At 42.7% G+C, this 11,269-nt stretch overlaps 1 protein-coding gene across 1 annotated transcript in view; it reads right to left on the bottom strand.

Annotated features, from left to right (window-relative positions):
* LOC111194286 (multiple epidermal growth factor-like domains protein 6) overlaps window positions 1-11,269 on the bottom strand; it is a 33,390-nt gene that overhangs the window by 517 nt on the left and 21,604 nt on the right. Inside the window, exons 18-21 of the mRNA XM_049467429.1 lie at window positions 10,326-10,460; window positions 9,216-9,368; window positions 1,576-1,777; window positions 1,335-1,475 (exon numbers count right to left, since the gene is read on the bottom strand). Coding sequence (XP_049323386.1) covers window positions 1,335-1,475; window positions 1,576-1,777; window positions 9,216-9,368; window positions 10,326-10,460 — 631 coding nt within the window. The remainder of the gene's footprint in view (window positions 1-1,334; window positions 1,476-1,575; window positions 1,778-9,215; window positions 9,369-10,325; window positions 10,461-11,269) is intronic.

Below are 11,269 nucleotides of genomic sequence, written 5' to 3'. Positions count from 1 at the left end.
ATTTTTTAGTTTTCCAGGTTTTCCACTTAAATACGTTAATAAGTAAAAACTAATAATACTAATACCACAAATATCATATAAAACCATATAAAACTATATAGCAGCAGTAATTCTATAATACTGCTAATAATAATAAAAAAATCTTAATAATATGGTGAATTATAATTATTAAAATGAATAATTATGGTGAAAAATTATAAAAACTGTAATAACATTTATTCAGGGTTAATACACTTTTTATCCAGTAAAAATCCATGACTTTTCATGTCTTCAAGGCAATGTTCACGACTTTAAAACATCAGTACAGACGTGGACCATAAAACCAAAAATCCACTAAAACTATAATGATAAAATGAAAAAAATCTTAAATTCTTCATTTTTCTGAGTATTTTTAGTTTTCCCAAATTTATCCAGGCCTGAAAAAGTGCTATTTTCAAATTCCATGACTTTTCTAGGTTTTCCACTTTCCACATTTAATATGTTACCAAGTAAAAACTAATAATACTAACACCACAAATTTCTACCATATAAAAACTACATAGCAACAGTAATTCTATAACACTGCTAATAATAATAAAAATACTACTATGTATTACAAAACATTGATTATTTATTTGGCTTTTTTGTTCCCTTTCTTGCAAGAAGAACTGTCCCAATAATTTTTAAAGCAATGTAGAGGATATAAAAATATGATTTACTAAGAGGCATACAAAAACAAGCAGTATTTAACCTCTAAAACTTTTAATCTCTTAACTCTTTCAGACCTGAATTATCTTTAGTGATGGAAAAATATGTAAGAATGCCGTTTTCTGTCTGTAATGCACAGAAAAGAAGACTCTAATAAACCAATATAGCAAATAAGTCCTATGAACTAAAATATTTAATATAGTTTTTTTTTCCATTTCCATTGCATTGGAAGCCTGTGTGTACTATTTTATATTTCAAATTAAATTTGTATTTCATAAATCATCCCTAAACAGTAAATTAAATTAGTGAAAATTAGTTAGCTGTACTACTGTTTTTCCAGTATTTTTGCAGTGGGTGGGGCCAAGTTACTGTTTCATTGGTTTATAAACTGGTTCATTGGCTGGTTTGTGGTCTATTCTGATTGGGCAACAGCTCTCAAATAGTGTAACAGAATGTGCAACAAAATAAATAAAAAAATAAGAAAATGCATTATGTCCATTGTAATGGATGGAGGTTTTTTTTCCTCTAATTTACATCAGTTTTATAGTCCTTAACATTGAACCATATGGAAATAATTGTTAAAGCACAGATGGATGCTTAAGTAAACTAGTCTCGAGTGTATAAATGAGTATAGTAAAATTGTGTACCTGTAGTGTTGGAGTAAGTACCATCAGGGCAGTGTTTAGGTGAAGTGCAGCCTGATGGGCAGAAATATCCTGGGGGGCATTTGTTTCCTGTAACTCCATCTTCAGGCATAGAGGTTTTAGCTCCAGCGGTGCAATAAAATCCTACACAGGATGAAACTCAGGACTATTATATCAGTCTGACTGTATTAAATAACTCTGTATTTGTTAGTTACAGGTAGATAAGAGACGTCCTGAGATGTACCTGCAGAGCAGACGCCTGAGGGCTGAGTGAGAGCCGTGTTGTTGCAGAACCAGCCTGGTGGGCAGAGCCAGCAGGAAGAGACGTTCTGAGCTCCAATCATGTTGCTCCAGGTGCCAAGGGGACAGGGGTACTGACGGGGGTGCCTGGTGCCCTCAGGGCAGTAATATCCTGCAGGACACACATCTCCAGACCTGAAGTTCACCTGGAGAAATTTGCATTCAAGTTAATTTAAGTTCAGCTAATGTGTATCGATCTGTTTGTTACGGAAGGGTATATTTTAACCTTAAAACAACTTATAGCTGTTTTGCTATTTATAGGTTTATGTTTGAGTAAAATGAACATTGTTGTTTAATTCTATAAACTACAGACAACATTTCTCCAAAAATTCCAAATAAATATATTGTCAACTACAGAATTTTTTTGCAGAAAATGAGAGATGGCAATTTTTAATCACAGTTTTTTCATGCATCTTGGCATCATGTTCTTCTCCTCCACCAGTCTTACACACTGCTTTTGGATAACTTTATGCTGCTTTACTCCTGGTGCAAAAATTCAAGCAGTTCAGTTTGGTGGTTTGATCATCCATCTTCCTATTGATTATATTCCAGAGGTTTTTAATTTGGTAAAGAGCTGTATGTTACAATGATGATGAAATAATTATGTTGAGTTCAACATAATGTAATTCAACTAAATTATTTTGTTTAAAATAATACTCTAGTTTCTGGGAATTTGTATGTCCAAGAATTTCTGTCATGGTCAGAACAGAATAGCAGACAAGCGCAGATACTGATAAAAACAAAATGTGTTTATTATGATAATAAACAGATGAAATCAGGGTCGATACAAAAACAAGGGTGATCACCAGTAGACAGAGCAATGAAGACAAAACCATACCATAAACGAGAGACAGTCCAGAGTTCATACACAAGCAATCCAGTATCAGAGGTAATCCAAGAGGCAGTAGTGAAAGCACAGTCCAGGTCATACACAAACAATCCAATATCAAAGGCAGAGGCAAGAATCGGCGTCGAGTAAACAAAAGCAAGGTCATACACAAAGTAACTGAGACAAGAGATAAGTAACGCTTTGTACGAGGATAACCTACAATACGCGGCGATGAAGTCTGTTTGGCGTGCACCTTTATAGTGCCAGTAATCAGTATTCGGGGCTTCCTGGTGGAAGCAGGTGAGGTGTCACGTGATCAGGTGAGTGCGTGATGTCAGCGGGTGGTGCATTCTGGGTAGTGTAGTTGTTAACCTGAGAACCTCCGTTAGAGCTGGGTGTGGAAGGGACAGAGGAGCTAACAGCACCAGACGTGACAGTACCTCCCCCCAAGGGAGTCGGAACGGAGCCGGAACGGGGACGACCACGACGACGTCCACCCGACGGGCAGGGAGTACCGGCGGGAGGACCAGGCGTAGCCTCAGAGGTGACGGGCAGGCGGGGGTTGCGAGACTGGGAACCCCTACGCACCGGAGCCGAAGAAGAGAGTGAGCGCTTGGGACGCCCACGGGGTCTAGGAGCAGGCTTACCAGGGTGACGGGCATGAAATTCGGCCAGTAGAGCAGGATCCAGCACGTCACCGGCGGCAACCCAGCAACGCTCCTCAGGGCCGTAACCCTCCCAGTCTATGAGGTACTGGAGCACACCGCCACGCCTGCGTGAATCCAACACCTCTCGAACCGCATAGGTAGATGAATCCTCCCCCTCCACTGCCGCGGGCGGCACGTCATCTGGAACACCCTCAGCAAGCGGACCTGGGACAAGAGGCTTGAGCAGAGAAACATGGAAAGAGTTATGCACCCTGTACTGAGCAGGCAACTCAATCTTATAAGTCACCTCGTTAACCTGAGACAACACCTTAAATGGGCCAATATACTTAGGCAGCAGTTTCCTACAGGCCCCCTCAAACCTCAAGTCCCGGGTCGACAACCACACCCTGTCTCCGGGTTGGTATTGGGGGTTGGTGCCACGGTGTCTGTCGGACTGCTCCTTATATTTCCGTAAGACCTCCGAGATCTGCTGATGCGTCTCCTCCCACACCTGCTCACTCCGCTTCATCCAATCGTCAACAGCGGGAATCTCAGTGGACGACGCTGTCCACGGAGCTAACGGAGGCTGATAACCCAGAATGCACTGAAAGGGAGTGAGACCAGACGTGGAGTTAGTTAAGGAGTTTTGGGCTATTTCAGCCCAAATTAGATATTGTGACCACTCAGACGCATGCTTGAAACAATATAACCTTAGAAACTTTCCTAACTCTTGGTTGACTCTCTCACACTGACCATTACTAGTGGGGTGAAACCCAGAAGTGAGACTTACGTGTACACCCAAATGTTCAAAAAATGATTTCCATACCCGAGAAGTAAATTGAGGACCTCTGTCTGACAAAATGTCCTCCGGAACCCCATAATGTCTGAAAATGTGTGTGTATATAGCTTGGGCGGTCTGAAGAGCAGTAGGAAGTGCAGGAAAAGGGATAAACTTAACTCCCCTAGAAAATCTGTCTACAACAGTAAGGACAGTTGTGTAACCTTCAGATTCAGGCAAATCAGTAACAAAGTCTACAGCAATATGTGACCATGGACGTTCAGGCACAGGCAGAGGACATAACTTACCGGCTGGAAGGGTTTTTGGTGTTTTGCATTGTGCGCAGACAGAACATGAAACTACGAACGTTTGAACATCAGCTCGCATGGTTTCCCACCAATACCGAGCTGAGATGAGTTGCAATGTACGTGTAACGCCTGGATGACCGGAAGTAAGAGCAGCATGTGCCCAGCCAATAAGTTGATCACGAAATTGTTCAGGTACATAAGTCTTGTGAGGAGGGCAACCCTCCGGAGGTCGTGTGTTAACCAGACTCCGCTGGATAAGATCATCTAGTTCCCATCTAATGGCAGCTACTTTAACTGTGGGTGGCAGAATGTGTTCGGGTTCAGAAACGTGGCATGTGTCATCTGGGGAACGGAAAACACGGGATAAGGCATCAGCTTTAGTATTACGGTTGCCTGGACGAAACGAGATTGAGAAGTTGAAACGTGAGAAAAACAATGACCAACGAGCTTGACGGGGGTTTAAACGTTTAGCTGTACGGAGATACTCTAAGTTCTTGTGATCAGTTAGAACGGTGAATGGATGTGCAGCACCTTCCAGCCAGTGACGCCACTCCTCAAGAGCTAATTTGACAGCCAGCAGCTCTCTATCCCCAATCCCATAATTACGCTCCGCAGGCGACATTTTCTTTGAGAAAAAGGCTACGGGATGAAGCTTAGGCGGTGAACCGCTGCGTTGGGAGAGAACTGCTCCGACGCCGGTATTAGAAGCATCGACCTCTACAACAAAAGGTAAATCTGGATTAGGATGCGTCAGGATGGGGGCAGAGACAAAGGCGGCTTTTAATTTCTTAAAAGCTTGGTCAGCTTCAGGGGACCACTTCAGAATTTTGGTGGCATTTTTAGTGAGCGCCGTAAGGGGGGCAGCTATGCTACTAAAATTACGTATGAAACGTCTGTAAAAGTTTGCGAATCCTAAGAAACGCTGAAGATCTTTGATAGACTGGGGAACAGGCCAGCTAGTTACGGCATCTACTTTAGAGTCATCCATAAGAACTCCCTGGGAGCTGATGACATAGCCGAGAAATGCGACTCTTTGAAGGTGGAACTCGCACTTCTCGGCTTTCGCATAAAGGTTGTTCTCTAAAAGCCTCTGGAGAACAGAGCGCACGTGCTGCACGTGGGAATCTAGGTCTGAGGAATAGATCAAAATGTCGTCAATAAAAAGTGTCACATACTTGCCAATCATATCTCTAAATACGTCGTTCATAAACGACTGAAATACTGCGGGGGCATTAGCGAGACCATAACTCATGACTAGGTACTCGTAGTGACCATTAGTAGTGGTAAACGCGGTTTTCCACTCGTCCCCCTCCCTAATGCGGATCAAATTGTAAGCACTGCGCAAATCGAGTTTAGTGAAATAGGTAGCTGTACGCAGTTGCTCAAGGGCACATGGAATGAGGGGCAATGGGTAAGCAAATTTTCTCGTAATGGCGTTCAAACCTCTATAATCAATACATGGTCTCAGTCCCCCGTCCTTTTTCTTAACAAAGAAGAATCCAGAACCGACGGGGGACTTTGACGGCCGAATGAAACCTTGCGCCAAAGCTTCATTAACATAATCACGCATAGCCTTTTCCTCATCGAGCGTAAGGGGGTAGACTCTAGTTTTGGGTAGGGTGGCACCCTCCACTAGGTCAATAGCACAGTCATAGGGACGATGCGGAGGCAATTTAGTAGCGTTATCTTTGCTAAATACTTCCAAAAAATCTGAATACTCAGCGGGTACAACCATCTGATCAGAAACGTCAGGACTCTCTACTGAAGTAGACTGAATGATTAAACTATCCAAAGCAAGACAATGTTTATGACAATGAGCAGACCAAACCGTGATATCCCCATCGCGCCAGGAGACAGTGGGATCGTGAGTCTTCAGCCATGGCATGCCCAGGATAACTGGATGCTCGGTGCAGGGAAGCACGAAAAGTGGTAGTTCCTCAAAATGAAGAGCGCTGGCTTGTAGAGTGATGGGCAGAGTCTGCAGGGTAACCGGCTTGGAGCGGACAGTCTTTCCATCAACAGCATGGATGGCTAATGGACGTAGAAGTTCTCTGGTGGGCACTCCATGCTCCTTAACTAGGTCCTGGCTGATGAAGTTCCCCTCCGACCCGGAATCTACAAGCGCTGGGACAGAGAGCATACCAGTAGGTAACATAATATTTACAGTCAAAGAAAAACATTTAGAGCGAAGGATTGTGTTGTGCTTACGTACCACGTTAGCGCGTGGAGAGCACTCCACGCGCTGTCCCAGGGCTGGAGCTTTCACAGGTCGGGTCAGGAGACCACACTCAGACTTGAAATGCCCGGCCTCTCCACAATAAAGGCATAGGCGAAGTCGGATACGTCGCTGCCGCTCCTCTGGAGTTAGCCGGGTTTTCTGAATATCCATGGGCTCTGGGGTAGGCAGCGCAGCTTTCTCTGGAGTGGGAGCGCGGGGCAGAGACATAGAGGTGAGTTGAGTGCGAGGACTGATCCTGGGTCGGCGCGAGAGAAGTTGATCCAACCGGATTGACAGTGAAATGAGCTGATCCAGGGTCAGGGAATCATCTCTGCAAGCTAATTCCCTCTGTACATCTGGATTAAGTCCGCATCTAAACACGTTGATCAAAGCAGCGTTATTCCACCCACTACCAGCCGCGAGAGTGCGAAACTCCAGAGCGTAGGAAGCCACCGGCTTCTGACCTTGCTTAAGAGCCAGCAAAAGTTCTCCATTAGACTGTCCATAACGCGAATGATCAAAAACCGAGCGGAAAGTAGCCAAAAAGTCAGTGTAACTAGCCCCAGAAAGGTCTTCCCAAATAGCTGTAGCCCACTCGAGTGCCTTACCAGAAAGCCGTGAGATAATGAAACCGATCTTAGCTTTATCGGTTGTAGGCGGTGAATTACTGAAAAACACGGAACATTGTAAAAGAAAACCGCTGCATTTTTCCGGATCCCCATCAAACAACTCCGGTTTAGAGACAGAAAATCCAGGTACAGAAGAGTTAGCGTTGGGCATACTGGGGGCAGCTAACGGGCTAGGGCTAGGCTCAGTTACGCCTCTGAGGTGAGCTAGCAGCTCAGCTAGTTGTTGCTGCTGCGTGGTTTGCTGGCGGGCTAGCTCAGAAACAGCTTGGGTCACACCAGCGAGCGTTTGCTGGTGCTGACCGAGTAGCCTCCCCTGGTTGGCTAAACCAGATCTAATAGCCTCAGTATCTGCTATCTGATTTAGTTCGGCCGCGTATTCTGTCATGGTCAGAACAGAATAGCAGACAAGCGCAGATACTGATAAAAACAAAATGTGTTTATTATGATAATAAACAGATGAAATCAGGGTCGATACAAAAACAAGGGTGATCACCAGTAGACAGAGCAATGAAGACAAAACCATACCATAAACGAGAGACAGTCCAGAGTTCATACACAAGCAATCCAGTATCAGAGGTAATCCAAGAGGCAGTAGTGAAAGCACAGTCCAGGTCATACACAAACAATCCAATATCAAAGGCAGAGGCAAGAATCGGCGTCGAGTAAACAAAAGCAAGGTCATACACAAAGTAAACTGAGACAAGAGATAAGTAACGCTTTGTACGAGGATAACCTACAATACGCGGCGATGAAGTCTGTTTGGCGTGCACCTTTATAGTGCCAGTAATCAGTATTCGGGGCTTCCTGGTGGAAGCAGGTGAGGTGTCACGTGATCAGGTGAGTGCGTGATGTCAGCGGGTGGTGCATTCTGGGTAGTGTAGTTGTTAACCTGAGAACCTCCGTTAGAGCTGGGTGTGGAAGGGACAGAGGAGCTAACAGCACCAGACGTGACAATTTCCAGCATATTGAACATTAGAGGTGGGCGATATGGCCCTAAAATAATAGTATATATATATATATATATATATATATATATATATATATATATATATATATATATATTTCAAGAATTAACTACTGTAACACAATTTAAATTACATTGTATAACTGCATACGATACAATATGATATGGCACACCCCGAACTGAGATATTAAAAAATACAATTATTTTATCAGATTTGTAACAGAAGTCAGTGATCCAGAATATCATTATACTAATAATAATGCACTCCAAATATCTCCATATATCCAGGATTAAAGTGAAATAAATGATACTGGACAGATATAATCTGTCTCTAGTAGATATATAATGGGAAAAGAGAACAGTGTGAATTTTTCTTTTGCTAAAAACAGTATAAAAGTAGAACCCTGATGTGATAATTAGGGTGGGTGATATGGCACCATTTCAGGGTATGATATCGTTCACCATATTCAAAAATGCTAAAGCTCACCTTCCGCGAAAATCCGATTTTTCTTGTTTTTTGTGGAATACAGTAGGTCTCTCCGAGTTGAATGTGTACACCTGCACATTAAACTGTTCTGCAGCCCCCATTGTCTGCAGGAGCTAAGCAAAGAAATCCCCCCTCCCCCCCTCCGAAAAACGGGTGAATTTTGAATTATCTTTCTGCCTACGTAGGCAGAAACTCACAGACCAGCCCACCTTGGCTCGAGAAACTCCCAGAGGCGGAGCTGAAGCGACGCAACATCACCGCTCATCAGTTAGGAGGTGGGAGGCAGTGAGCGGCAGAGCGGTGGAGGGGCGTCGCAGTGCTCCTAGCCAATCAGAGGAGAGATATTTGCATGCTGTTTGCATGTATGAATATTCATGAGCAAAGCTGGAATCCGGTCATTTTGGACACACCCCTAAAACAGACCATTAAAAAAGAGCTATACAGAGACACCTGAGCACTTTTTTTTTACAAAAACGGCTCACATGTCATTCATTCATGCTAGAGACCACAACTAGACATTTTAAAATGAAAGGAAAAATGACGGAAGGTGAGCTTTAATGATATTATAGTGTATGATACAATATGGTACAACCCTAATGAAGATAATAATTGAACAGTTATAAGCATCTTGAGTTTGAGACATTGCCTCAAATCAGTGCATTATAAAACTTATATTCTGCTGTGTATTTTAGTAGTAATATTGTGTAGAATATTGTGAAATTACTGGCGTGGCAGTGATGGCTCCTCCGCTGCAGTAGAATCCAGACTCACAGAGTCCCTCAGGAGCCGAGAGACCAGGAGAGTGACAGTACTGCCCAGCATCACATGGACCACAGTGCTGCACCTTCTCTGCTCCTGCATTAGACGTGTAGGTACCCTTCATATGGAGGAGAATAGATACTCTAGGGTTAGTAGAAATAGGAGTAAAAAAAACTAGGACTCTTAAGAAAAACTGTTAATTGATTTGATAAATATATATTTCATCTGAATAAAAGTTATTGTTGTGAATGCAGTTTTAAAAAACATTCATTATATCTCTCTGCAATTGTTACCAAAACAAACAAAAAAATAGCAGAAGCATACAGTCAACCTTAATTTTATGTAATTATTAAGCATGCAATAAATAAATCATATATAGCTAAAGCAAGGATTCTCAACTGGTCTCAGCCTGGGACCCACATTTCCTAGTGGTTATTATGTCGCACTTTTATAAAATACAAACCAAGCAAATTTATTTTTGAAAATAGCCTTTAAAAATCCATTTAAACATACATATGCATGCAAGTTGAATTCAAGCGCATTTCTTTTAGGAAACGTTTAAGAGCGGACGCTTACAAGAATTTATTGAAAACACAAAAATAAACAAACCGAGAACTAAAGAAACAAAGAAACGCAGAGTACATAGAGAAAAAACAAATGATGTTAGACGTACAGTACAACCATGGACAAGGGACATAGGAACAAAGGGGCCTGCATATACAAATGGACAGGGACAGGAAAAAGGAAACACCTGGGACCAGGTAACAAGGGGGCGAAGCTACAAACAAACAGGTGATCACACTAAAGACAGGGGTGGAGATGCGGGATAAAAACACAGGGCACGTGTGGAGGAGGGTAATTAAACAAAGAGACAGACCAGAGGAACACAAAAACAGTCACTACAGTAAAATTAAATATCAAAACTGCACAAAATAAATAATTGTCTTTTTTTCATGCATTTATTTTTTAAAGTTATCATGACCCGCCCACCCACTTTTGGGTCCCGGCCCACCAGTTGAGAATCGCTGATCTAAAGAACAGTAACAACTCCAAGAATTCATAATTTTATACTAACAGGAGGACACGGGTGTGCGATTAAAGATCCAGCTGGGCAGTAATGTCCTGATGAGCAGAGAGGCTGCTGGGACAGACCCGTCGTGTTGCACAGTCGACCCGGCTGGCACTCAATACATGAGCTTTGGCCTCTTCCCTAATCAAAAACATCAATAAACACATGTTAAATACCACATATAACATACATACATGTTTACGGAAAGTATTCAGACCCCTTTACATTTTTCATTCTTTGTTTCATTGCAGCCATTTGCTAAAATAAGAAAAAATATATTTTATCTTTCATTAAATGTATACACACTACCCCATCTTGATGGAAAACGAAAACAGAAATGTAGCATTTTTTGCTAATTTATTAACAAAGAAAAACTGAAATATCACATAGTCATAAGTATTCCAACCCAGTTTTCAGAAAATGAGAATCATGAGATAGAAGGAACAAGGAGCTCAAAGACAGAATTGTGGCGAGGAACAGATCTGACCAAGGTTACAGAAGAGTTTCTACCGCACTCGAGGTTCTTAAGACCACAGTGAAATAGAAGAAGTTTGGGACGAGCAGAGCTCTTCCTGGACCTGGCCGTCTAGCCAAACTGAGCAATCATGGAAGAAGAGCCTTGGTGAGAGAGGGCAGTGCTCATCATCTTCCCAATACAATCCCAACAGTGAAACATGGTGGTGGCAGCATCATTCTATGAGGGGGTGTTTTTTAGCTGCAGTGACAGGACGACTGGTTGCAATTGAAGGAAAGAAATATGGCTGAGTACAGAAATATCCTGGAAGAAAACCTTATCCAGAGTGCTCTGGACGTCAGACTGGGCTAAAGGTTCACCACCTTCCAACAAGACGATGACCCTGAACACACAGCTAAAATAACAAATAACAGAGAAGTGGCTTCAGAACAACTCTGTGACCATTCTTGATTAGCTCAGGCAAAGCCCTGACCTA

This window comes from Astyanax mexicanus, chromosome 18 (genome assembly GCF_023375975.1).
Source record: "Astyanax mexicanus isolate ESR-SI-001 chromosome 18, AstMex3_surface, whole genome shotgun sequence".
NCBI lineage: Eukaryota > Metazoa > Chordata > Actinopteri > Characiformes > Acestrorhamphidae > Astyanax > Astyanax mexicanus.
The sequence above is the reverse complement of the archived record's forward strand: the minus strand, read 5'-3'. Positions and strand labels throughout refer to the sequence as shown.